This window comes from Lacerta agilis, chromosome 12 (assembly GCF_009819535.1).
Source record: "Lacerta agilis isolate rLacAgi1 chromosome 12, rLacAgi1.pri, whole genome shotgun sequence".
Classification (NCBI taxonomy): domain Eukaryota; kingdom Metazoa; phylum Chordata; class Lepidosauria; order Squamata; family Lacertidae; genus Lacerta; species Lacerta agilis.
Window position 1 is genome coordinate 55909072 of NC_046323.1, and position 27972 is coordinate 55937043.

At 50.8% G+C, this 27972-nt stretch overlaps 1 protein-coding gene across 1 annotated transcript; it reads left to right on the top strand.

The window, feature by feature from the left end:
- The first annotated feature begins 2484 nt into the window (after positions 1–2484).
- Positions 2485–27948, top strand: SUSD2 (sushi domain containing 2). Its single transcript, XM_033165713.1, has 14 exons — positions 2485–2701; positions 5026–5230; positions 8818–8969; positions 11925–12092; positions 13225–13396; positions 15066–15267; positions 17755–17840; positions 17940–18208; positions 18777–18920; positions 19692–19850; positions 21575–21826; positions 22903–23175; positions 25193–25375; positions 27760–27948. Exons 1-14 carry the CDS (start codon positions 2632–2634, stop codon positions 27837–27839), a joined length of 2415 nt encoding a protein of 804 aa, XP_033021604.1. The 5' UTR covers positions 2485–2631; the 3' UTR covers positions 27840–27948.
- The last annotated feature ends 24 nt before the right edge of the window (positions 27949–27972 follow it).

The following is a 27972-nucleotide window of genomic DNA, read 5'->3' on the forward strand; positions in this document are numbered from 1 at the left end:
TCGGCTTCTGAACTCCCTTTCCGAAGTTTTCGGAGCCCGCAATGCGGTTGCGGTCGCTCCACGTCCCGAAAAACACCGGCGCTGCCGCGGAACAGAGGCAGCACCCGACCGCTCGCTACGGCGATCAAACCGGAAGCCGTCAAGGGGAGCTGGTCAAGCCTGTCAAGGGAGAGTCCACTAACAAGAGGCAGCCCCAGCCAATGTAGCAACTCCAGCCTGGCCTACCTCACAGGGCAATTTTGAGTGAGGAGACAAGGAGTTCCTGGGAGAAAAACTGGTCTGTAAATGCAAGAAACGCATATACACCATTATTTAAATGTGCTCAGTGGAAAGAGATTTTGTCTGCAACTACGAAGATAGTAGATGATATTATGATTAGCAGCAGTAGTGTTAGTAATTAAAAAATTATCTGCGTACATAATAAATCTATTTTAGCAGTTTCTTAACCAGTCTAATACACATTCATGATAATTCTTATTAAGATAAAACCTTTCTTATCTCTATCTCTAATTCCCAAGGGAAGTCCTATAATAAGATTAGAAATAAGGTTACAAAAAATTAGATGAATTTTTTCTTTTTTGTATTGTTTTTTGATTGTCTTTTTGTTTTTCTTTTTGTAGTGTAGTCTTGTTGTTGTGTTTTTTCCTATTATGTGTTTTGTAAAATCCAATAAATTTTCTTTAAATAAAAAAAAGTAATTAAAAAATTAAATGCCCATCTTCACCAGCAGTTTACAATGATTCAAAACTCAAGCCAAGGTTGCAGGTTTGATCCCCGTATGGGACAGCTGCCTATTCCTGCACTGCAGGGGGTTGGGCTAGATGATCCTCAGGGTCCCTTCCCACTCTACAGCTCTAGGATTCTCTATGAAATTACAAGCCAGAGGTCCTGAAAATGCACATCTCAGGGGTCAGAGGCCAGGGCGGAGAGGACCGCGACCAAGTTACCGCTGGGGACAAGCACTCCTAGCCACTTGGAACTCTAGTGGCAAATGCGGATCCAGGAGTTTTCCCCAAGCTATGATCCTGCTCCTTCCAGGGAAGAGCAACCCCACCCAGAACAGGCTTGCGTTCCCACCTCCTGGACTTGAGAACTTGGAGCCCATCACAAGACTGTCAAGATCCAGCTGCCATTCGTTGGTCCACATCCGGCCACCTGAGCTCGTGCTGGCCGGCTACAAGCCCAGATACCTGCATCCTGAACCATCGCCAGGGTCATGTCAGAAACGGCACTTAATTAATGGGTGAACCTGCACCCACTTTTACAGCAGAGATCGGTGGCCAGAGTTACATAAAACCCAAGAGGATTGGAATGAGGTGGGTGGAGGGAGGGCAACAGCCGTGGATTCCCTGCCAGCCACCAGATGCCAGCCTCCCACTTATCTGTATAAGGGGGGGTTAGTGAACAAAAATTAAAAATCTTGGGGATGAATGTTGGAAGAAATGATTGCAGCATAGGACTGGGGGATAGGGGCGGAAACAAGGATAAATCTTCAAACAGTGATGGAGTTAGGAAGGGGAGGCATATCATAGAATCGTAGAGTTGGAAGGGGACACCAAGGGTCATCTAGTCCAGCCCCCTGCAATGCATATGTTGCAGTTGTGTATATATTTGCCTAGATAATTGCACCCCACTTTTCATGTCACAAAGTGGCTCATAGTACAACAACAGCAGGATTTTAAAGCACCCCCCCAAAAACCCGGGAAGAATAAAAAGGTAAAGGAGCAAAGGACAGGGAATCCCCGGCAAATACTTGACAGCCGCTGCGGAATCAACAGGAGAGTCTCCTCTGGCTGCCGGCAAAGTGGAAGGAAAGAGAGTGGGGGGCTCAGCGAGCTCTTGGGGTAGACAGGGGGTCCCTGAGGATTGGCGTGCTGGCGCAGAAAAAAACACCTCTTCACGTGGCCACAGATGGGACCTCCTCAGCCTCTGTGATGGCAATGAATAAAGATCCAGGTTTTAACAAGGGGCGGGAGGTTGGTGGTGCTACCCATTTACATTTATGGACTTTAGCACTAGAAATAAACTGCTGGGGGGGGGGGTCAGAGACGAGGGAAGCTCTCTTTCCCCAGCATAGCAGGGACCTGTGTTTGGGGTTTCCTGTGTGTTGATTTCCCCCATTTCCGTTTGCTTTCCAACGCCTGTTTCTTATGTGTGGAGCAAGAGACTTTGCTTTCGGGAATCCCTATTCCCACGTGCGTTGTGTTTCTTGGATATATTTATAATTAAAGTGAAGTGAAACAAAGCCAAGCGAACGTGGCCGCCGAGAACTTCTCCGGGGTCTCTCGGGGACACCCTGCCTGCCTCCCAAATGCCAGGGCAGAGCAGCGAAAGTAGGAGCGCCCTCTCGGCCGGCCTGCGGGAAGGGGAGCCAGCGCGGAGCAGGCCCTGCACCTTCGCAGTTGCCTCAGGTCTGCTGCTGCTGCTGTTGACATCTGGGCAAGAGAGAGGCGTGCCTGGCTGGCAGCGCGAAGGAATGTGACCCGCTGCGGCGTCTTCCCTCCTGTAAACATTTCCTCAAGAAACTTTGAGCTGCTCGGATCTCTTCTCCCTCCCGAGGGAAAGATCTGCAAGGAGCCTCCCCACCCGGGAGGACAGCGTGAGGGGGAGATAAAACGCCCCAAGCAAAGCATGAGGCCGATTTGCAGGACAGCCTCCTCCTCCCTCGTCGTCTTCTGCAGCCTTGCTTTACTGGGAGCAGGTAAGTTCAAGGGTAGTTCGCCTCTGTCTCGCGTCTAATCCGAAACAGGACAGTTCCAGCAGGTGGACCACCAGATTATGAAACTGCAGGCTGGGTGGGCGAACTGAGTGCGCAGCCGGATCCTGATGCTACTGACATTCAAACCACGGCAAAGGAGTCGAGCTTGTTCTCGTTGTTCCCTTTCGGCAGCCGGATTCTTCCCTCTGTTTTGCTTCCTTGTGTTTTCCTCTGTTCCTGGGACAATCCAGAGCAGGGATGGAATGAGAGGCTCCTCCGTCTGTCCCAAGGGCGGAAGACCCCCCCCCACCCCCGCTCCTGCCCCGGGGGGCTCTTGGGCTCTTCAGCATCAGCTCAGGGACCTCCCCAGGCAGGCAGGCAGCCAGAGAGGGAGGGTGGCAGCCACGGAGCGTTGGCACGGCCAGATTCAGAGGGGCGGCAGCAGCCAGGGAAGAGGGGGTGTTCCCATGGACTCGGGTGGTCGTGGTGGGGAAATGTGTGGTGGCAAAAGCAAGAGGCAGCAGCCCTGGGAGGAAGGGGCTGCCGCAGTGGGCAGGGTGGGAGTATGAAACATTCAGCCAGTAGTGCCCAGCCATGCAAAGGACCCCAGCTCTGGCAGAGAGGAAAGGGTTAAAACTGTCTCCTGTCAGAAGCGTCTTCCCAGCCGGCCAAGTGGCGAAAGAAAGGGAAGCACAACCTGGACCCACACGCTGGCCGAATGAGCCTAAATGGGGGGGCTTGCTGAGCCAGCCGGGGGAGAGGAGAAGCCATATGTGAGAGGAGTCATGGTAGAGGCAAACCCCGCCCCCCAGCTGTGATTCCTTCCTGCATTCCTGGGGTTTGGACTGGATGACACTTTGGGTCCCTTCTGACTCTACAATTGTATTACTCAGTGGAACAAGATCGAAAATTCTTTCTAGTAGCACCTTAGAGACCAACTGAGTTTGTTCCTGGTATGAGCTTTCGTGTGCATGCACACTTCTTCAGATACAAGGTCCAGGAGGGGGATCCAGGAGAACGGCTTGGAAGAGACCAAAGGTTTGCATGTAATCTTTGGATCCCTCACCAAGCAGGAGGGGGGGGGGACTTTGCCCCCTCATCAGCCCAGCCTGGGCTTGCAGGCGGGACAATGCGCATTGCACAACTCCGTCCACAGCTCCTCCGGGGCGCGGTGCGTGTTCAAGAAAGGCGGAAGGCGGCTTGTGCCTAACCTCAGTCGAAAGGTGGTAGCAGCCGGTGCTCAGAGAGTGGTTTCTCCGGGAGAGTTTCAGGCTGGGAGGAGGAAACCACGCGAACACCCACCCCTTCCACACACCCCAGCTTCTCCCAGGCCAAGAGGAAACACTCCCTCCTCCAAAGTAGGGCTGGGTGATATCTGGTTTTCAACATCGCGATATATCATCACCAGCTAAACCTCGCAATATATTGATATATCACAATGTCTGAAATAAGGGTGGAGCTATGTAGAGCCATTCGCTGGCTTCACCGTTCCCCCCCCCCCACACACACACCCTGTGATTTTTTTTGCATAGGACGCAAACACTCTCACACACATCATGATTCGTGATATATCCCCAGGTCAAAAACTACGAAACCAACATCACAATATGGACTTCATTTTTTTTTTGAAAATTTTTATTAAATTTTCCAATAAGACAAATACAAACAATAACAGACAAAAAACAAATATCAAAAACTACATTCTACAAACATACAAAAATACTACCAAAAGAAAAAAAAACCAAAAACAAAAATCTCATTGTCTTTCCTAGTTTTTTAACATTCCATTGGGACCTCCTCCCGTCCTCTCCTCTGTGTTCATTTCCAAACCTCTTTTAGTAACTTTGTAACATTGTAAAATCTACTTTTCACCCTCTCATCTTAGTCATAAAATCCTAACATTATATCTTAAATCTTAATTCTTAATTTTTCAACACATCTTAACTTCAAAAAGAAAAAGAAAAAAGTTTTTCTGTCAAACCAACCTCAAATTACCCCTCACTACCTCTTATATCCTTTTTAACTTAACTTAGTTATACTATAGCCTATATATCTTCTGATTCCAATTCTCAATCTATGAAAAAAATCACAATATAGACTTCAAACCGGTTCTGGGTGATAAATTGATACATTGCCCAGCCCTCATCCAGAGCATCCAGTTGACCAGTCATTGAGAGAAATGCAGGTCTCCGAGTGAGAGCTAGAGGAAGAAGGGTGGCTTCCCCAGCCCCCCCCCCACCCCCGGGGGAAATCTCTTTGCTCTGGTGCACAAAGGAGGCAACCCTCGCCCCAGACCTTTCTCAACTTCCTTTTGGTTTTCCAACCAGTAGCCCAAGACTCCTGCTCTGGTCACTGTGGGACACCTCGAAGCAGCTGCTCCTGCCACACAACCTGCGAATCCCTGGGAATCTGCTGCCCCGACTACTGGGAATTCTGCCTGAACGCCTCTCCCTACTCAGGAACCCTCCTTGGGGGGAAAGACTTTAGCCTCCTCAACGTGACCGCCAGCAGCTCTTCCGACGTGAATTGCAGGTGAGCTGAGATTTCCAGAAGGATTGGTAGCTCACGACATGTGCACTCGGGGTTGTTCTTGGCCTGGGATGCATGTTTGCACATTAATGCACACGTTAGTGGCCCCCCCCACTGCATTTCGGGTCACATTTTCATGCTGTTGGGGGAGGGTCTTTTCCGGATTTGCATGAGTGCTTGGATTTCCCTGGCCTTGCAATCCCCCCTTCTCCAAACTCTTATTTGCGAAACCATAACCTGCCCATGTGCAGTGGCTGCCACAAGTGTACACACCTCAGCTGCTTGAGGCAAAAAACAACAACAACAACAAAACAACCACATGGCCACCCCTACACACACACACACACACACACACACACACCACACTGCCTGGAGACAGCCTGGAGGAAAGAAGAGAGAAGAGGAGGCTGGAAAGGAGCAGGCAGTGTGGGGTGGGAGGCATGGCAGAGGGGCACAGAGGAGGTGAGCAGCACGCTCCCCAAACCCAGATCTGCTCCCTGAGGCAGCTGCCTCATGGGTGGCCCTGCCCTGCACCTCAGCTTAACTACGAAGTTAATGTGGCTTAAGATTTCCATTCAGAAGGAAGCTGGTTTGAGGGGGGGACACAGCACAGAGCAGTATTTCTCAAGCAACTACGCAGGCATAGGCAAACTCAGCCCTCCAGATGTTTTGGGACTACAACTCCCATCGTCCCTAGCTAACAGGACCAGTGGTCAGGGATGATGGGAATTGTAGTCTCAAAACATCTGGAGGGCCAAGTTTGCCTATGCCTGAACTCCAGGTGCTCACAGCCAGGGATTCTGCTTTCCAGGCAGACCTGCTCCTGGTGGGTTTGCAGCAGCGAGAAAGGGGAATAGCATGATGAAAACCAATAAGAGGGAGGGAAGAGTGCACATCACCTAGTGCTGCCATGGAGATCTGTGGTGTGCTCCTGTTTGAAATAGGGCAGGGCCCAAAGAGCCAGGGTTGGGAGATCCCTGGTCCCATCGCTGGAGCATCTTTCATTTCCCCATACCTGAAACAACAGACTCTTTGTTCTGATTTCAGTAAGCCTTTCAGGAAGTCCCCCATGATATTCTTGCAGAGAATACAATGTGGGCTGAACAAGGTAACACTTAGGTGGATCTAGGTAGGTAGCCGTGTTGGCCTGCCATAGTCAAAACAAAATAAAATAAAAAATTCATTCCAGTAGAGACCAACTAAGTTTGTTCTTGGTATGAGCTTTCGTGTGCATGCACACTTCTTCAGATACACTGAAACGGAAGTCACCAGACCCTTAAATATAGTGAGGGAGTGGGGAGGGGTATGACTCAGAAGGATGGTGGGAATGGGTGATCGGCTGATAGGTGTGGAAAACCTGTAGACGACTGTTAACAACTGCAATTTGGTCTTCCAGGGAAAGGCAAGGGGTGAGATGGCTAAAGATAGCTTTGTCATGTATAATGAGATAAGAATCCAATGTCTTTGTTCAGACCAGGTTTCTCCATGGTTTTAAGTTTGGTGATTAGTTGCAATTCAACTAATATGGTGGGTATGTAGCTGGTCGACTGACCAAACCCAGAGAGGACTCATGAATGGTTCCTCATCATCCTGGGGAAAAGTGACAAGTGGGGTGCCGGAGGGTTCTGTCCTGGGCCCGTTGTTGTTTAACGTCTTAATAAATGACTTGGATGAAGGAATTGAGGGGATGACACCAATTTGCAGATGACACCAATCTGGGAGGGGTAGTTAATGCTGCAGAAGACGGAATCAGAATTCAGTATGACAATAATGTTGAATGGGTTTAGATGAGTAGGAGAGGATATTTTATTTTTTATTCTTCTTCCTCTTCTTACTTGTGTAAGAATGCAAATACCTATTTCAGCTGAGTTAATTTGCCATCCGTGTGCAGCTTATCTCTAGAAGCTTTTAGAGACAACGTTGCACAATGCGGCATAATTATGAGTTCGATTTATTCTGCATTTCCCTCTTAACAAAGAAATCGTGCTCAGGCTCTTTAAGTAAACAAGAAAAATATAAAAGTTTCCTCACATCAAAAGACTTGCCAGGATTCAACAGATACAGTGATGAAAATTAGGCAGACAAAAATCCTTAAAATTTACAAAAGTCCATGTTGTTGTTGTTGTTCAGTCGTTCCCGACTCTTCGTGACCCCATGGACCAGAGCACGCCAGGCACGCCTATCCTTCACTGCCTCCCGCAGTTTGGTCAGACTCATGTTCGTAGCTTCAAGAACACTGTCCAACCATCTCATCCTCTGTCGTCCCCTTCTCCTTGTGCCCTCCATCTTTCCCAACATCAGGGTCTTTTCCAGGGAGTCTTCTCTTCTCATGAGGTGGTCAAAGTCTTGGAGCCTCAGCTTCAGGATCTGCCCTTCCAGTGAGCACTCAGGGCTGATTTACTTCAGAATGGATAGGTTTGATCTTCTTGCAGTCCATGGGACTCTCAAGAGTCTCCTCCAGCACCAGAATTCAAAAGCATCCATTCTTTGGTGATCAGCCTTCTTTATGGTCCAGCTCTCACTTCCATATATCACTACTGGGAAAACCATAGTCTGGTTCAAAATGCAGTGCACTCTCTGGACAAGAGGTAAAAAGAAAAGTGTGTTTTCTATTCTTGCTCCTCCTGCCCCAAGTTTAAAGGATCCTGTATGTTTCTGACTCACACACTTGTGATTTGGCTGCAGATCCTCCCACACTTGACAGATTGGAGAACTGGGCCAAAACTAACAACATGACTGTCAATAGGGACAAATGTAAGGCTCATGTACAGGAGAGAGCATGAAACCCTGAAGAACTCCAGAGCACAAACGGTTGTGGGGTCAACCAGTGATTTCCCCAGCACCAACTGACTTCTGGAACTGGTCCTTCAGATAGAGATGGAACGACCAGTGTTAAAACTAGATCCCGAATCAGGTTGAAATGGATCTTGATAATGAGTCTCATTCAGGAGACCCTGGAGTGGTCTAGTAACTCTCCACACAAATCCCTTCCTCCGGTCAATTGCCATTGCACTCTCTCGGGTTCAAGGGCGGTTTTAGGAATGGTTTTGTAACTACATCCTTCAATGCAGCTGGGGACACCCGAGGCCATCTGTCTGTCCTAAAGAGGCAGCGTTTACTCCTCCTCCGCTGGGATCTCTTCCCCCAAAGAGTCTTTCCTCTTCTGGAAACCAAGGACTGCCAGACTGCAGCTGTAACCTTACACCGCAGCACTGAATGTCAGCTTTCAATGAGCAAACAAGTTAGAAGTCTTTGGCGAATCTCACCAAGTGCCGATTGTTGTTCCTGCCTGTTATGGCCATACTCCACTGTGAACATGTCCAACTGCTTGCAGTTTTAATCCCTTTTGCTTTTATAAAATGATTCCTTACAGCTGGCCTTGGCAGGAGCCAATCATGCCGTGAAATGCCGGAAGGAAAAGACAGAGGGAGAGCAGGGAGAGTGACCATCCACCTGGCCTGCAGGGCCACCAAGGAATTAAGCGGCTGAGGTGGTGGGATTTGAACCCAGGGCCTCCAAGCCGACCCCATGCTCTGACTTTGCCCCTTCCTCCCTTGGGTCACACTGTGGTTTCTCTTTGGCGCTGACAGGTTTGCAGGGTCAGTCGAGACCAGTGGCTACGTGGCTGGAGATGGCCGAGTCCACTGCATCTCCCCCTTACTCTACCAGATCGGGATCCTGAAGCTGGAGGTTTCCGGCGATGGAGGACGGACATTTCCCTGGATGGCAACCTGGGAGTCAGGTGACTTGTTTTCCAGTTTGCAGGTTCCCTGATCTCCACAGAGCCCACGTTCTGTCTCCACGTACCTTGTCCTCTGCTTGCCTTGCCTGTTTCCTCAAGGGAGAGGGCTGAGTGTTCCCAAAGCAACTGGGAAGGGATTCTGAAACTGTGTCACGATCTAATGTGGGTGGCGAAGATAATGTTGGGCAGCCAGGCCTTGCTGCCTCTGCCGCTTCCTGCCTCACGGAGTTGCTGCTTAGAATAAGTCATTCGCAGCTCTGGGAGAGACTCGGCTGCCTGAGGAGCTCTGGGGCTTGCTAGGTCCCTCTTTGCTTTCATGGTCTGCTCTTAAAGAAGAATTTCAGGGATGCTTCTCTGCATGCCATAAATAGTGTCACAGGCCACCGCTATGTTTGAGTGTTAAGACATTCCTAGGGTTCCTGAGCTTTACTGAGAGTTTGGTTTCCTTGGAAAGAGGGTCAGCAGAGCTTATGGTGTCCTTAGGATATATTATTTATTTGCACGTACATATATATGCTGAGCATCAACAGACCTTGCTTCTCCATTAATGGCAGCTTTGGACCCAGCACAGAGTGGAATTTGCTGCCAAGGAGTGTGGTGGAATCTCCTTCTTTGGAGGTCTTGAAGCGGAGGCTTGACAGCCATCTGTCAGGAATGCTTTGATGATGTTTCCTGCTTGGCAGGGGGTTGGACTGGATGGCCCTTGGGGTCTCTTCCAACTCTAGGATTCTATGATTCAGAGCAAGCATGTCTCTGGGTTTCCAGCTTCCAGGCTGCTTCTAGCTCAGCTCACACACAACACACTGACTTTTGTTCTTCTCCCTTGCATCTAGGAGGGGGGGGGGTGGAGGAGGAAAGGCCTGTGGCAAAAGAGAGATGTCCAAGACCAGGGGCATAGCAAGGTAAATTGGTACCCGGGGGCAAAAAATTTTTTTGTCCCCCCCCCCAAGCCATGGGAAGGTCAGGTGGTACCTGGTGCGGAAAATTTCTTGTCAACCCCCCATTGATTCCCCCCCCCCGCAAAAAAATGGTTTTACATTATTTCATATTTTCTTACAAAGGAATAATAACAAGTAATAATAATAATAATAATAATAATAATAATAATAATAATAATAAACTTTTATTTATATCCCACCCTCCCCGGCCGAAGTCGGGCTCAGGGTGGCTAACATCAGATACATAACATTGGTATAAAATCAAACAATAATAAAATTACCCCCTAAAAACATCTCAAAATCAAATTATAGTCTGATTAGATGGCTTTCCACAGGGTTAGGGTTGGGAACAGTAAGTGCTCCACTGAACTGAAATTTCAGCCTTCATGACATAGGAAAACAGCTATTTTGGTGGAGGAGGGTCAAGATATTAACCAATATCCATGAAATTTCATATATAGCTATATAATCCCAAGTATAGTAAGATAAGACCTTCGGAGCAGGCATTAAAAAATAATTAAAAAAAATAATTTGTCACCCCCTCCATTATGGAACCCAGGGTGGCCCGCCCCCCCCTTTGCTACGCCCCTGTCCAAGACAGTCTCTCCCACCTCCTCCATTGCCAACTGCAACACAACAGCCCTGCAGTGCTGCTGCTTCCACCCTCCCACTTACACCTGCAGCCCAGATGGGAGGGAATCTGGGATGCACTAAAGGAATGACCGGTACTTTTAAAAGGTTCCAAGCCGGTGCCTCAGCTCTTCTCAACTCCAGCCTGCACCTTTCAGGTTTGCCTGGAGTGTAGCAGCAGCTGACACTCTCCGAGTCTCTCCCAGTGTGTGCTAGATAGATTACACCTTCAATCCTTAACTCGTAGCAGAGGTGGATTTCGGGCAGCATGACCGGTTCCCCCGCACAGGGCGCAGGAGCCAAAGGGGTGCCTTCCTGCCTTCTTCCCAAAGCCTAGTAGGTGCTGAGCTTTGGGAAGGAGGCATGAGGGCTCCCACAAGGTCCTAAAGCCCTCCTGCCTCCTTCTCAAACCCTAGTTAGTGCATGCCGAACCTGGGCAAGTACAGAGTGCCATGTTACCAAAGTCCGCCCCTTCTCCCAGTAGCCTGAATGTCAAGTGTTCATGGGGGGGGGGGAGGTGTCCTAAAACCCTGAGTTTGGCAAACATACACACTTTGGAAGCCATCTTAAGGAACCTTATGAAGAATAAAAAGTCAGGGGGGGGGAAGGTAAGAGCAGAATGCAGAAGAAATGCAAGCCCCGCAAATCTACAATTGAACTAATCCCAGTCTGTTCACAAAATTTGTTCAAGTTCACTCACAAAGAATCGGCAAGATTGGCCAACTTCCATAGAAGAGCCAGTCTTGGATCTCTGGTGCTATTTTGTTAGGGAAAGAGGTGCCAGAATTCACCCCAAACGCCTGCCTTGTTCTCTTATCATGGTAATGGCACCCACCTGAGAGGCGCTGGAGCTGAGTTCTGATGAATTCCAGCTAGGAAAAAAGCCCTGCACCTGGATCCCCTGAAGCCTCGCTCTCCTCTCATGGTGAGAGGGAGTCCTGGCTCTTTCTTCTGTTCCTCAGGTAGGCCCCTTAAGGACCCACTTGGCATAGGAAGAGGCTTGGCAGGAGATCCCTGGCACACTGGCCTGGAGGGATGGTGGGCAGATCAGGGCCTTCCTCACGAGGCCCACCCTTTAGCCCAGAAGACCCACCCCTTAGTTGTAGCTCCTGCAACCTGACCCATTCTTCCGGGATGCTGAGGAGGACACTTCCATGGCCTGCAAAGGTCCTTGTCATACAGAGAACCTAGTCTGACTGCTTGAGAACCCTCTATTTCTAACCCTCGCTGGGTGCAGGACCCCAAGAACGGGGAAGGACTCAGGGCATCATCCAAACTGACCCCCCCCCAACCCACAACATCAGCATCATTCAGCCAAAAGCACCCTTGCTCAAGGGCTGTGCAGAAAAAGTGACTCACCTTTGATAGTTTTTGCTCCGTCATGCAGTTCATCACAGCAAAGTGTCTCCTTTGGAGAAAAGCACGCTGGTGAATGAAACCAAGTGGCAGTACTATGGCACTCCTGGCACCGGGGGGAACCTGACAGTCACCTGGAACCGCCGGACGCTTCAAGCCAGCCACGTCAATGTCGAAGTCTGGGGCTATAACGAAACAGGTAAGGCTCTCCCTGTGACCACGCGGGTCTTGTGATGAGCGGGGCATTGCGGATATTAAGCTTGTGCAGCAGGAAGCAGCTGGATATGTGAAAACTGTCTCCTCTTTTTGGGGTAAAACATTGTCCAAGCTCATTTGTGAGGCATCTTCCTTGCAGGAGGCAGCGGTATTTTCAGCTTCTGGGCTTCTGTGGGGCAGCTGTTTTTGGCCACTTCTTGAGAGGTGCTGGGAACAGGCAAAGCTGGTCCTTTGCCTCATCTGAAATAACAGAGGCGAGATGAGGCTGGTTTCATTCATTCATTCAGAACTGACGAGACAATGTTTAACATAGCATAAGGATAGGATCAGTAAAACCTTCAGTGGTGCATGGTGGGATGTCTTAAGTCATACACGGCTCAGGACCTCAATACTTTAAGGCCCGCATCTCCCCATATGAAGCAACCTAGACCCTGAGCTTGTCACCCGAGGCCCTTCTCTACGTCCCCCCTCCCTGAGAGGTTCAGAGGATGGCAGCACAAGAACAGACCTTCTCTGTGGTGGCTCCCTGACTGGAATGCTCTCCCCTGAGAGGCTCACCTGGTGCCATCATTACATGTCTTGAGGAGCCAGGCAAAAACATTCCTCTTTACTCATGCCTTCAGACATTAAATAATCTATAGCTTGTTAAATGTGTAGGGTGGAGGGGACTGTTATTATTTCATTCGTATGCTGTCTATTATTATGCTCTGTAAAATATGTTCTTAACATTCTACCCCCCTGGGATATTTCAATAAAGGGTGGTATATAAAATGAATATATAATAATAAGAAGAATTGAATCCTAGAATTGTAGAGTTGGGAGGGACTCCAAGGGCCATCTAGTCTAACCCCTTGAAATGCAGGAACTGCAACTATGACAGGTGGCCAGCCAACCTCTGTCTACAAACCCCCAAGGCCATCTGTCATGGATGCTTGATTTGAGACCTCCGGCATTGGAGGGGGTTGGACTAGATGACCCTCGGGGTCCCTTCCAACCCTCTGATTCCAAGGAAGGAGAGTCCACCGCCTTCTGAGGGAGTCCACCCAGCAGTTGAACAGCTCTTACCTTCCAGAAAGCTCCTCCTAATGTCAACTCTTCCTCCCTCCCCTGGTCAGGTGAGCCTTATTCCAGCTCGTGGGTGGCGGAATGGAAATACCTTTACACCCTGAAGAGAAACCTGACCAACACAGGAGCCTTCACTTTCCTGCCGGTCCCCTTGGATCACTACTCTGCCTGGGAAGTGGGGGCTCTGAGGATTTCCTCCGCTGCTTGTTCTGACGGTCAGAGGTGAGTCCTTGGCCCTTGGGAGGGGGCATGTGTCCTCCTCCTGGGGCTCCCATGGTGGGGAGGGTCTCGTTCTCCTAGGCACCCCGGTCTCCGAGTTGCAAGAGAGCTCAGGGGGGCTGCCAGCACACGCCTCGGGTTGGGCTAGGAAGCAACTGTGCGTTTGCGATGTGTGGTTTCATGGACACAGACGTGAGACGGAAGAGCTCGCCAGCAGGCCTGCAAACCTCTTTGTGGGAATGTTGTGGGTAACAAGAAAGGATATATTGATTATATTATCCTTCCTCACTCAACGCTAGCAAGTTTCTTCATCTAGCAGGGAGTGCATTCCCCTATTACACAGCAGGAAGCTGGCTGCAGACTCGTTAGAATCTCTTATTCCTGGTAAGACCCCTTTGATTCCCTTATAAAAGAATACAGACACCAGAGTCTTATTCATAAGCAACAAAAAGTAGTTTTACTCACAATCAGGCAGAGCAGAGTGTGATCCCTGAAGGCAGGATTTAGGCTTAACGTTACAAACATGTACCAACAGGTTTGCCCCATATGGGCAGCCCTGTTTAGGGAAGTTTTTAATGTCTGATAGAATCATAGAATCATCAAGTTGGAAGAGACCCCAAGGGCCATCCAGTCCAACCCCCTGCCAAGCAGGAAACACCATCAAAGCATTCCTGACAGATGGCTGTCAGTAAAAGATCTTTTACTGATCTTTTTAATATCCTGTTGGAAGCTGCCCAGAGTGGCTGGGGAAACCCAGCCAGATGGGCAGGGTATAAATAATAAATTATTATTATTATTATTATTATTATTATTATTATTATTACCTGGGGGACTGCTGGCTGGTAGCCAGCAGTACAGTCCTGGCGAATCAGGAAGTTCGCAGGACAAAAAAGAAGATTGAAGAGAGGAAGATGGCCATGTGACTTGGCCTTTTACCAGGTCACATGCAAAGGAAGGATGCCCCAGCCAGGTGTAACAGGAAGTTCAAACTGGCTGGACCAACATCCCCCTAAATGTCCACTCTAGTCAAATGCCAATGTATCTGAAGAAGTGTGCGTGCACACGAAAGCTCATACCAAGAACAAACTTAGTTGGTCTCTGTAAGGACGCTTACTGGTTGCTCATGAGTAACAGTCCAAGGCAAAGAACTTCTAAAAACTAAGTTCTTTATTGTGCAAGCTATATAAAGCAAAGTCTCAAACGTCCTCTCCCTACTCATCAGTGTCCAGGAATGAACTCTTTCGGTTTCCCTTCCAACAGAGCAGCTTCGGGAGCCTGAAACCCCTCCTTCTCCCCTCTTGTGACTGACCACGTAGCGTGGGAACCTGACCTCTATCTCTGCTTTCCCTGTGGTGTTTCGGCTCTCCGACCCCTTCTAAGCCTTTGCATCGCCTTTCTGTCTCCCCCTCTCCTTCCCCGCCTGAGGAATGTGAAGCATGCGAGCTCACACTGGGGGAGGGGGAGCAGGAGCTCGTAAACAGCGGATGTGGGTCTCTGTACTCTAAAAGCTCCTGCGATGCCGGACGCAGTGGGGAGGGGGCTTTCCTGACAGTCTCTAAGGTGCTACTGGAAGGATTTTTTTTTATTTTTTATTTTGTTTTAGCTAATGTTGTACTTGACTGCTCCAGCAGACTCCACCCCACACTCTTTCTCTTCTGCTCCCCTCCTCCAGCAACGTGGCGGCCATCTGGAGCACGGAGCACGCCTTGGCCTGGCACCTGGGAGACGACTTCCGGAAGGACCCAGCCGCGTGGGCCACAGCCAAGTGCCGCCAGTGGGACGCCCTCGAGGCAGGCCTGCCCAATTTCCTAGAGGAGATCCCAGACTGCCCCTGCACTTTGGCACAGGCCCGGGCGGATGTGGGGAGATTCCACGTAGGTCCTTTGTGTCTTGCCTGAGGCGCTGGCGTGGCAGGGTGGGGCAAAGAAAACAGTGCAGGCCCAGCAACTCTTCCCAGTAGGTCTTGCCCCAATGAAGCCTTCCCACCGCTCTCCCTGCTTCCTTCCCCAGCAGCCTAAGACACCTTCCTCTTGTCCAGGCGTAGGCAAACTCGGCCCTCCAGATGTTTTGGGACTACAACTCCCATCACCCCTAGCTAACAGGACCAGTGATGATGGGAATTGTAGTTCCCATCTGCAGGGCCGAGTTTGCGTATGCCTGCTCTTGTCTCTTTGCTCCTCCCTCATCATTTCTCTGCATGTTCTGGGAGACCAGAGGGGAGGGGAGCTGGTCGCAGCAGGGCGGGGGGGGGGGCAGAGCTTCCCTGGCTTCTTCTGGAGTCTGCCTCTTGACCCCCCCTCCCCTGCTCTCTGCCTCTCCCTGCTCAGTAAAACCTGCTGCCTCTTCAGCTTCCAGTCTTCTCCCTCTGACCCTTCTCCCCAACCCCCTGGCTCTGAGCTTTCTTCCACTGGGGGGTCCCCCAGCTGTTGCCTCCACCACTCCTCTGCATCCAGATTGTCCATGACAGACCCCCAGGTCAGCCCCTGGTGCCCGACTCTCCTTCCTTGGAAGTTTTAAAGCAGAGGTTGGGTGTGTTCTGAATCCCAGTTGCTGGAAACCCACAGGACTGGGGGGAGCTGTTCTTGTGCTCGAATCCTGCTTGTGGGTTTCCCATAATGGGCATCTGGGAGGACGCTGTGAGAAGAACAGGATGCTGGACCAGGTGGGCCACTGGCCTCATCCAGCAGATGCTCTTCTGAGGTTCTTCTGACTCTCCCACTTGTTGTGGTTAATCCAGACAGCAAAAAAAGTGACCACAGATCTGGGCCAGGGAAATCTAGAACAGCAACGGGCCATAAAGACTCACACCCACAAACACACCCACACACCCCAATCTTTGTGCAGAGGAACCAGGCGCTCCGCACAAGCTGTTGTTGCGCCTCTCTGGGAGTGAGGCTCAGGTGGACTGGTGACCTGTGCCTTGACAGGCAGGTTCCTGAACTGTCATAGAATTTCCCAGCAAAAGCCTCCAGAACCTTCTCGGCCACACCCAACCGCAGGGTTCATCTGCTCTCTCTCTCTCTCTCTCTCTCTCTCTCTCTCTCTCTCTCCATACATGATGCAAGAGAGGACTCCCCTCCCTGCTTAGGAGTCCTTCTCTGGGCAGCCTCTGCCTCAGCAGCCCCCTCCTCTTCCTCCAGCCTGTGAGTTGGGATCCCTGCACTGAGGGTGGGTCTCTGTGTTGCCAAAACCTCACGAATTCCAGCCGGCTGTGAAACTGGCACCAGCCCGTGTTGTGAAAGTTCAGCTGATCTGCCTGCCCTTCAGAGAACAGGCTCAGCTGCTTCCCTGCTTCGAGCTTTGTGCTCATCCCAAGCTAGGGAGTGGCAGCAGACTTCTTCCTTCCTTCCAGGAACCAGGAATGGGGGAGCACCTTCCCCGGAAAGGTGTCAAGAAAACTTGGACACCTCATGGCACCTAGCACCCGGCTGCTGCAATCAGGATTTGGACATCCTGACTTGCCCTCTGGGGATACCCAGAGCTGCTGCCTTTGCAGATCGCTCACAAGGCACAGATGTGTCCTGCCAGAACTTTTTGCCAGCTGCTTAATCATTGCCAGGCACAAGGCGTGCTCTGGAACCAGGTCATGGGCTGCCTGCTCCCCCCCCAGTCTTTACCAGGGCACCTGTGGGATACATGCCACCCATTGAGCACCACACAAACCTCCTTCCTGCACAGGCACCTCAGGATTTCATAGAAGCATAGAGTTGGAGGGGACCCCGAGGGTCATCTAGTCCAACCCCCTGCAATGCAGAAATCTCAACGAAAGCATCCAGGACAGGTGTCCATCTAACCTCTGCTTGAAAACCTCCAAGGAAGGAAAGTCCACAACTTTCTGAGGCTCTTCCTTTCTGAAAGTTCTTCCTGATGTTCAGAATCGCCTTTCTTGTAACTTGAATCCATTAGTTTGAGTCGTATCCTCTGGAACAGGAGAAAACAATCTTGTTGCATCCTCCATGTGGCAGCCCTTCAGGTTTTTGAAGATGGCTATCCTATCTCTCCTGTCTCATTTTATAAGCTAAACACCCCCAGCTCCTTCAACCATTTCTCATAAGGCTTGGTTTCTAGACCCTTGATCATCTTGGTTGCCCTCCTCTGCACATGCTCCAGCTTGTCCATATCCTTCTTAAATTGTGGCGCCCAGAACTGGACACAGGGTTCCAGGTGTGGTCTGACCAAGATCTGCTTTGAGAACCACCTCTGAAGATGACCATTCTGGCAGATCTCACGTCTTCTTTTACGGCTTTCATGACTTGGTTTTAGGGCACCTTGAGGCCCTTTTGCTAAAAGGTGCTTTCAGCGACAATAATCTGCAAGTGGGGCACCCGTGAGTTGACCATCCTCTGCTCTCTCCCTTCCAGACTGACTACGGGTGTGACATAGAGAAGGGCAGTGCCTGCACCTACCACCCGGGGGCAGTGCACTGTGTCCGGGGGGTTCAGGCCAGGTAAGTCTCTCCAGGTGCACTCTAGGCTGGGCTCACAGTGGCCAAGACCTGCCGCCTTCTGTGGAAAGGTCTGCTGAGTCCCTTTGCCTCCTCTTCCAGCCCACGATACTCCTCAGGGCAGCAGTGCTGCTACAATGCTGCAGGGACCCAGGTCCTCACCGGAGACTCCATCGGGGGAAGCACACCGGACCGAGGCCACGACTGGGGGGCTCCCCCTTATGAAAAGCCCCCCAGGGTCCCTGGCTTTTCCCACTGGATTTATGATGTCATCAGCTTCTACTACTGCTGCTTGTGGTCCAATAACTGCCCCACTTACCTCAACCGCCGTCCCTCAAGTGGCTGCAGGAAGTACCGTCCCCCCAGAGTTGGTATGTTCTCCTGACCTCACTCAGCCCTTTGTATCCATAGCACAAGGAGAGAGAGAGAGGGAGGGGGAGGCAAGAGCCAAGCTGGGGGCGCCCAATTAATTAGATGTATTTTTTGCAAGGGAAGTGGACAGTGAAATGGGCTGGCTCTTGGGTAATGCAGATGCCATATGGCCTATGTACTCCATTCATCCCCCTCCCATCCACCCACCTGATTCCACACAGCCCCGGGCACTTGCAACCCCTGCTATGCCATTGTGTAGGGCAAGGCTTAGGAGAGGACTAGGCTTGGCCAGAGATGGTTCCCTGGCGGAGGACTTTCCTCAGGGCAAGTCTGGGCCCTCCTTCACCAGTGCAGTTTGGTTCTGGGTTGGAGCCGAGGCCAACCAATGGCAGCTCATTTCTTCCCCCCCCCCACTACCCCAGCCACTTAGAGAAGGGGGCAGGTGGCCCATTTGGGCACAGATGCCCGAGAACCCTATGCCAGCCCTGTCACTCAACATGCTGCATTATCCAGTCTCCGTTATGGCGCTCGTAATGGGTGTTCTCTGTCTTTGCATTTGCTGAACAGCCTCAGCTTTTGGAGATCCTCACTTTGTCACTTTTGACGGGACTAACTTCACCTTCAAAGGCCTTGGAGAATACACTGTGCTGGAATCCAGCCTCACAGCCCTGAGCATCCAAGGGAGAACCCACCGTGCCAAGCTGTCAAATGGTGAGGTCTTCCGTCTCCTTTCCTGCATTTCGGGGGGTTGGACTAGAAGACCCCTTGAGTCTGTTCCAACTCTGCAATTGAAGAATTCTGTGATTCTAATAGCCAGGTTTTCTTTGAAACTCGGAGTTCAAATCAAGGCTTGATTTTGGGGTTTCTAAAGCCCTAAATGACCTGGGGACATGTTAAGGAGCATCATCTATAGGTCCCACCCTGTAAATTCAGATAAATTGGGGTAGGTGTTGCTCGAGGTCCCCCTTGCTGCCTCTGCAAGGGGCTCTAAGAAGGATGCCTTTTCGGTGGTGGCACCAGTATTATGAAGCCCCTTCTCAAGTGGGATCTAGCCACTCTGTTGGGCATTTTACATTTGGCAAGGGGGTTACAGACGTTGCTGAACTCCCATCTTCCGTCATCTCTCACCATTGGCTATGCCAGCTGGGGCTGTTTGAGCTGGAGCCCAGCAACATCGGTGTGTGTGTGTGTGTGTGTGTGTGTGTGTGTGTGCGTGCAGGTTTGACTCTCCTGCCTTGCCTATTTGGTTAAAGCTGCTATTTTCTCCCAAACCTCCTGTGGTTCCAAAGCCCATTGATGTTTAAATTTCACTGTTGTTTCTAACGGTGTTTGACTTTTCCTGTTTCCTAACCTGGATAGAAGATGCTTGGGGGGGCTTTTGGTCAGAAAAAGTGGAGCATAGATTTAGAAATGAAATAAACGAGTCACTTTCTGTCTCTTGAGATTTGGTGTGCCACACTGATGTTTGCAATTGCCTGGCAGGAGCTGAGGCCAAGGTGACGGGCTTCTCTGCCGTTGCCATGCAGGAGAATCGCTCAGATGTGGTTGAGATACGTATCCCAGAGCACTTGGACGGGCTGGAGGTCCTGCTCAACCAGAAGGCACTCAACTTCTCTGAACAAACCTGGATGGATCTGAATGGTGAGACATGGAGAGCAGGGTTGGCCAGGGAGGGTTTCAGAAGCCCTGCAAGTCATTCCTTTCTGCTTAGGCCTGGGGGCAAAACATGTCGCCTCTGACTGCTTACCAGGGCCGTAGGTGGGAGCTGGAGTTCAGCAAAGTCTGGAGGGCCTCAGGTTAGCCCATGGATGTCTGCTGGAGCCCAGCTCTAGTAGCCTTCGTGATAATACTAATGAGTTAAGACAAGAAACCAAGGAGGAAAAAATGGAAACGAAGCCTTATGAGGAACGGTTGAAGGAGCTGGGTATGTTGAGCCTGGGAAAGAGGAGACTGAGAGGAGATATGACGGCCATCTTCAAATATCTCAAGGGCTGTCACATGGAAGAGGGAACAAGCTTCGTTTCTCCTGGTCTGGAGGGCAGGACTCGAACCCATGGCTTCAAGTTACAAGGAAGGAGATTCTGACCAAACATCAGGAAGAATTTTCTGACAGTAAGAGCTGTTCGATCGTGGAACCTCTCCTTCGGGAGGTTGTGGAGTCTCCTTCGTGGGATGATTTTAGGCAGAGGTTGGATGGCCACCTGTTAGGGATTCTTTAGCTGATATTCCTGCATTTCAGGAGGTTGGACTAGATGACCCTTGGGATCCCTTCCAACTCTACAGTTCTAAGATTCTGTATCAGTCACAAAAACCAAAGAACCAAGCAAAGCGGATTAGCTGGTCCAGCATCTTCTTTCCCACAAAGGCCACCCAGATGCCTCCAGGAGAAGCTCACTGCCCCATTCTTGGTTCCTCCGAGTTTCATACGTTTTAATCTTCCCTGAGGCTTTGATGTGACTGCAACTTAAACTTCTGCAGAATTTACATCTAAGGCCAAGAAGCCTTGCAACCAAATAGTTGGTTGGCATCTGTCTCGGGAGACAACGGAGGAGTGAGCCTTTGGGGGTGAAGTTAAACCGTTGGAAGGGTTACAGCTCCTGCTGTGGTTGCAGAGACTGATATGGGAGAGACAGGTATTGTTGCAGCTGGGGCAGGTGAAGGTGTCTGGTTGTGCTGCTGCAGATGGACCATGGTGCTTCTTCTCTCGGTCATCCCTCCTCTGGTCACTGCTGTGGATACATGACCTGACTGTCTGTCTCCAGGCACTGCGGTCGTCTGCAAGGGATTCCCACATGGCAGGGTTGATGTTGCCAGCCTTCGTGTCACGTTTGCGGACACCTTGGTAATGCAGCCAAATAGGCCCGTCAATATTTGCTCCAAAACAAGCAAACTGCAGCATAGACCGACTCATGGAGGTAGAGAGAGAGTTATGGAGGGCTACTAGCCAAGATGGCTCTTCTTTGCCCTCCACGGTTGGAGGCAGTGATGCTTCTGAATCCCAACTGCTGGAAACCGCAGGAGGGGAGAGTTGCTCTTGTGCTCGAATCCTGCTTGCTGGTTTCCCATAATGGGCATCTGGTTGGCCCCTGTGAGAACAGGAGGCTGTTCTTAGGTTCTTACGACTGGTGTCCCTCATGGATTCTGTGAATCCCGAAGAGCAGAACTGAGACATGGAGGAGAAAACCAAATCTTCTTCCCAACTGCCTCTCAACAAACCAGTGTGTGGTGGTGCACGGCACATCGAGTTAGGGATGCAAACATTTTCAAATATTCCCGCTGGATTTGTTTGCAGCCCCTGCTGTGCTGTGCAGATGCCCCATAATATTCATACTTACACTTGCCTGCTTTCCCTCTTTCCCCGGCAGGCCTCTTTCTCTCCACTGCCCCTGGGCTGAATGTCACTGCCATGTTCTCCTCGGGAGTCGGAGTCGAAGTGAGGAGGGCGCGGAGGATGCTGAGCCTGACTGTTTTGCTGCCCGCAAAGTTCCTGAATCACACACAGGGGCTCTTTGGGGTCATGAATGGCAACCCCCGGGACGACTTGACCCTCCGCAATGGGACCATCCTAGATGCCAACAGTTGCAGCCCAGAAGAGCTGTTTGCATTTGGCGCAGACTGTAAGTGAGCGTTCAGCTTCTCCCAAGGAAAGGGGCAGAGAGAGAGGATCTGGCCTGGCCCTTGGCTGGGAAAAGATCTTAGTAGACCACAAGCTTCACATGAGTCAAAAGCTGGTGCTGTTCTAGGCTGCATCCACAGAATTCTGGCGTCCAGATCAAGGGAAGTCATAGTCCCACTCTATTCTGCCTTGGTCAGGCCACACTTGCAATACTGTGTCCAATTCTGGGCAACACAATTTAAGACGGATATTGACAAACTGGAAGGTGTGCAGAGGAGGGCGACCAAGATGATCAGGGGTCCGGAAACCAAGTCTTATGAGATGCGGTTGAAGGGGCTGGGTATGGGAAAAAAGGAGACTCAGAGGTGATGCGATAGCCATCTCCAAATATCTCGAGGATTGTCACATGGAGGATGGAGCAAGCTTGTTTTCTCCTGCTCCAAAGTGTAGGACCTCTGATGGTGCCCTCCAGTTGAATGGGTAGGTCTCCCAAACCCTCACCTGGTTGGTACAATGGAGGGACTTAAAATGTGCCCTTTCCGTTGAGTTTGAAAATGTCCCCTTAGAAAGTTTATTTCCAAAGTTTCCCTCTTCCCCTAGCATAGGAAAAGACAACATATCTGGTAAGTTAAAAATAGTTTACTTACAAATTCTCCAAAGGTCAGTTTCACATGCTCTTCAGATGAAGTGTGGTATGGAAATTTAATTAAAAATATAAAACAAAATGTGCTTTTCCATATAGCAGTCAGAAAAAAAGACTTGCAGGCAGTGAAATGTAGCTTAGTTACAAAGAGGCAAAAGTTCCTAAATTACTGGTATTGGAAAACGTTGGTTTCAGACTCCATTCTTGTCTGGAACAAAAGAGGCTGGTTAAAGCCATGTGGCTGAGCTGGGGCAACTCACAACTCCTCACACACTGAAGTTGACATGGGCAAAACCTAGCAGGCATCTTACTCTATGGCATTAACCCCTTCATGCACTAATTAGACTTAAACATGCTGGTTAGATGGAGCTGCTGCCCTACAAGAGGTTGGTCTGGTTCAAGGGAACAACAGCGCTCCCCATTCCTCTTTGCAGGGGCCGTCAAGAACGAAACCTCCCTCTTCACCTACGACAGCCAGTTCCTGCTGCAGACCTTCTTCTACGGGCCAAAGCATGACCCCTCTTTCCTGCCCATCTTCCGGGCCCCTGAAGATCCCACCGATCCCCTCACTCAGGAAGCGGCCCAACTCTGCCAGTCGGACCCTTTCTGCAGGTTTGACGCACTGACGACAAGAGACCTCACAGTGGGGAACAGCACCAGGTGGTCCCACCGGATCTACAAGCACCTAGAAGAGAGCCTGCAGCCAGGTGAGCCAAGGGCAAGCTCAGCCGGGGAAGTGGGGATCCGATGGAGGGTCACAGGGAAAGGAATTGCCATGTGCCTGAATGGGATGGGAGCACCACTTTCCCCCTCTTCTTCCTGATGCCCCAGGGGGCCTATTTCACCTCACCACCACCACCCCTTTGGCCTCTGCCCACCCCTCTCTTCATGCCCCATTCCTCAGATCTTGCAAATACAGCTGCTTCCTTGGGGAGAGCTTGAGAAGGGGACTTTGGTTAGGAGCAAGCAAGTGCACAGGCAGAGAGGAAATTGAAATTCTACTCAATTTTGATCCACAGCAGAACTCCAGTGTACAGTTAGCAGAGTAAAAACTTAAACATGTTGCAGGATTCCCAAAAAAATAGACCAGAGGCAATTGAATTTCATCCAGCGGAGCTTTACTGCTCCTGAAGGCAAATGAGCAGAATGGTCACAACTCCAAAACATTCAGGATTGGCACAGTCAATAAGAAATCCAGTTGCAGCAGACTTAACTCAAACTTACAATAACTTATATACATTTCTGAAGAAGTGTGCATGCACACGAAAGCTCATACCAAGAGCAAACTTAGTTGGTCTCTAAGGTGCTACTGGAAGGAATATTTTATTATTATTATTATTTTATTATTATTGTTGTTGTTGTTGTTCAGTCGTTCAGTCGTTCAGTTGTGTCCGACTCTTCGTGACCCCATGGACCAGAGCACGCCAGGCACGCCTATCCTTCACTGCCTCCCGCAGTTTGGCCAAACTCATGTTAGTAGCTTCGAGAACACTGTCCAACCATCTCATCCTCTGTCGTCCCCTTCTCCTTGTGCCCTCCATCTTTCCCAACATCAGGGTCTTTTCCAGGGAGTCTTCTCTTCTCATGAGGTGGCCAAAGTACTGGAGCCTCAACTTCAGGATCTATCCTTCTAGTGAGCATTCAGGGCTGATTTCTTTGAGAATGGATAGGTTTGATCTTCTTGCAGTCCATGGGACTCTCAAGAGTCTCCTCCAGCACCATAATTCAAAAGCATCAATTCTTCGGCGATCAGCCTTTATTATTATACTAAGACTAAAACTTAACACTAAGCATACTGTGTTCAGAACAGCACACAGCTGGAAAGAGAGATGGAAAAGGGTGAAACCCAGGCTCCTTCTGGTCTTACTTTTATAGTCAGCATGACCTTGACTGAAAGAGATAACAGGACCAGTTTAAGCCAGCTGGACTCAGCTTCTCTGAAGGAATAACCCAAACATGAGGAACCTTCTGCTTGTTTCTTTCACACAGAGAAACTTCCCATACCCTCCTTGAACTAATTAGAAGGGGAAAGATCTCTGCACATCAGATCCATACTTTCTGCACTAAGAAATGCAAATGGACAGTTTCTTTGGGGAGGGGGCTAGCAGGGCTCCCGCATCCCCTCCCCCTGTTCCGCTTTGGAGAAGCACAGCAGGTAGGGAGCCTGCAGGGAGAGACCCCCAGGCAGGAGGATGCTCTGCCAAGCCCACCCTGGCAGGCAGCTGCTCTTCCTGGGTAGCCCCCCCCCCAGGCAGCCACCCACCCCAGTCCTGCCGTGGGGAGCCTGTGAAGTTGAGCAGCGGCAGAGGCTGGGTCTGGCCCTTCTCTCTGCTCTTCTGCTGTGCTCCCCCTCGCAGGCCATTCTCCTTGTTAAGTTGTGGGTGGACACAGCAGGCGACACAGTGATTTCCAAGCAGCTCTTGTTTATTCTCAGGCTGGAACAGAAGTGAGCTGAAGGGCTCAGCAGCCTGCTTATATAGAACTCAGCTACAATGCAACAGTAACAACTTTCTGTAGTTACCCAATCCCTGAACGTCACTTTTCAATCCTTCATTTGCATGTGCGGACCTGAGTGAGAACTGCAGCAGAATGAACTATATACACACACACCCTAGTGGCCTAGGGTGGGAACTTCAATGCACAACACTCCTCCCAGCGTGGTTTCCCATGCCATGCAGATGCACACTTGCATGGCCCCAAAGACACCACTTTTTCCTCCCCCAGTGGTTTCTTGTGGCTGGCTGGCACCCCCCTCCAACGGCAAGAAGAATGGAACCAGTTACTTAGCAGGATCCACCGTCCGCTTCGACTGCAGTCCTGGGTTCAGCCTTGAGGGATCCGCAGCCAGGACATGCCAGGAGGACGGGCTCTGGTCAGGCGGAACCCCCAAATGCCTGCCAAGTGCAGGTAGGCAATCCCTTCAGCCCCATTCCTATGGGGTGCTTTGCATTCACATGCTGTGCCCCTGCAGCAGTCTTTCCCCACTCACCCACCCACCCACCCACCCCCAACCAAACAGACACTTTTACTTTGCATTTGGGGCGTGAAGGAAGTCTGCTTGCTACAAGTGCTTTGAAAACCCGTGAAAAATATACCAGGGCGGTTTTCTTCTAATGCAGGCATGTCCAAAGTCCGTTTCGGGGGCCTAACCCAGCCCTCTGGTCAGTGGTGTACGGAGCCGCTTGGCCGCCTGGAGTGGCAAACGCGGGGGTACCCCCTGGGGGCGGGGTGCCGCTCCGTAGTGTTCATGCCAGGTGTGAGCAGCAGCATGCATGGGGTGCCGGGCAGCGGGGCCCGGCTTGGGAGTTGCGGGGGGGTGGCGCTGAGTATCACCCCCTCCAGGGTGGCACCCGGGGTGGGCCGTCCACAACGCCTCCCTTGCTCTGCCTCTGCCTCTGGTCACTTTAATCTGGGCCCTGTGGCAGTTTATCTCCTGGGTAAAATCCTAAAAAAAAAAGCTCAACAACTTCAAAAGGTAAACAACTTTGGTCGGCCCTCACGCATGTTCACTTCATCAAATCTGGCCCTCTTTGGGGGGGGGGGGAAATTGGGCAGCCCTGTTCTAATGCATCTCACTGGCTTGGGAAGGGAGAACGGCAGTTGGCTGTGGCGCTTGCTGGGATCTGACAACCCTCCAAGCAGGCCCACAGAACTAAATGGTAGAACTTGAGAGCTGGAGGGGGCCCTCGCAAAGGTCACCCAGTCCAGCCGCATGCAATGCAAGGCAGGAATTGCAGCTGAAGAATCGCTGGCAGGGGGCCACCCACCCAACCTCTGCTTAAAAACCTCCATAGAATCATAGAATCCTAGAGTTGGAAGAGACCCCAAGGGCCATCCAGTCCAACCCCCTGCCAAGCAGGAAACACCATCAAAGCATTCCTGACAGATGGCTGTCAAGCCTCTGCTTAAAGACCTCCAAAGAAGGAGACTCCACCACACTCCTTGGCAGCAAATTCCACTGTCCAACAGCTCTCACTGTCAGGAAATTCTTCCTAATGTTTAGGTGGAATCTTCTTCTCTGGAGCAGCAGAAAACAACCTTTCACCCTCCTCTATATGACATCCTTTTATATATTTGAACATGGCTATCAGATCACCCCTTAACCTTCTCTTCTCCAGGCTAAACATACCCAGCTCCCTAAGCCGTTCCTCATAAGGCATCGTTTCCAGGCCTTGGACCATTTTGGTTGCCCTCCTCTGGACACGTTCCAGCTTGTCCGTATCCTTCTTGATCCTTCACCTCCAGTGAATGAGAGCCTGCCACTTTCCGAGGGAGTCTGTCCCTATCTTGTCTCTCCTTCCCAAAACAGTCACAGGCAGGAGTGAGAGGGGGAGAGAGACAAGACGGAGGAAGCCAAGCGTCCTTCCGCTCCAGGGCAGCATCTTCGCTCTGCTTGCCAGGTTGCTTCCTCCTTAGCACAAAAGCGGCTCAAAGGCTCATGCAGGGAGGTGGCGGCTGCCCTCTGGAGGCCATGGGGATGAATGGCTCCCTGCAGAAGCCTCTTTGCAGCATTGTGGACCTCCCTCCCTCCCTCCCCAACCACAGAACCCCCAAGGCTTCCTCCCTGTTTCCAACACACACACCCCTGCACAATTATGCAGGTGCTATAATAATTTCCGCAGAAAAAGCCCACTTAGGAAGCCCAAGCCATGCTTCGGTCGAGGGGGCGGCCATTCCCTTTAAGGTCGTGTCAATGGCTCCTTCCAGTTAAATGCTACCCCTGATCTGAGATGAAGCGAGACTCGACTTCGTGTGTGTGTGTGTGTGTGTGTGTGTGTGTGTGTGTGTGTGTTGTGGCTTTGAACCCCCACCAGACCCAGCCAACCTGTCCAATGGTCAGAGGCCAGGGAAGCTGGCCACATACACTCCCAGTGTGTTTGGTTTGGGCAGAAATGTCCATGGGGACAACCCCAGTGCATTTTGGGTAGTGTGGCCAAGTGCCATTTTCTAATCTAGTGTAAGGAAGCCTGAGAGAGGCCCCAATCCCCCAATCCCCAAATGCTTGCTTGTGGCAGTGCATTGGCTTGAGCAGGGACCCTACAAACATTGTTTACTGGGTGGAAAACACCTTCCTGGGTATCTTCTGTTTGTAAAGAAGAGCATGGTGTTTATTTTGCACAAAAGGGGGGGAACTGTGGTTTAAAAGGTGGCAAGGACCCAGGGAGTCTCCCCTGAAGAGCTCTTCAGGCCCCTTGGGCTTGGTTGCCTCATGTACACCTGCAGGGAAGGCAATCTCCCCTGACGCTGCAACCCTGGACTGAGCCTGGCTTTGTCTTCCCCCACTTCTGCAGGGAGCAGGACACTTCCCTGGGGCTCCACGGTTGGCATCCTGGGATTCCTGGGCTTGGCAGCCACCCACCGGATCATCTAGCCTCCTTGGAGCACGGGAAACCCGGAGAGGCGGCCACAAAGCTGCGTTTCTGGCCTTTGGCTTGTGATGGAATAAACCTGCAGGTTTCTGTTGTTGTTTGTCAAAAAAATATCTCCATGAGCAATCGGACTCC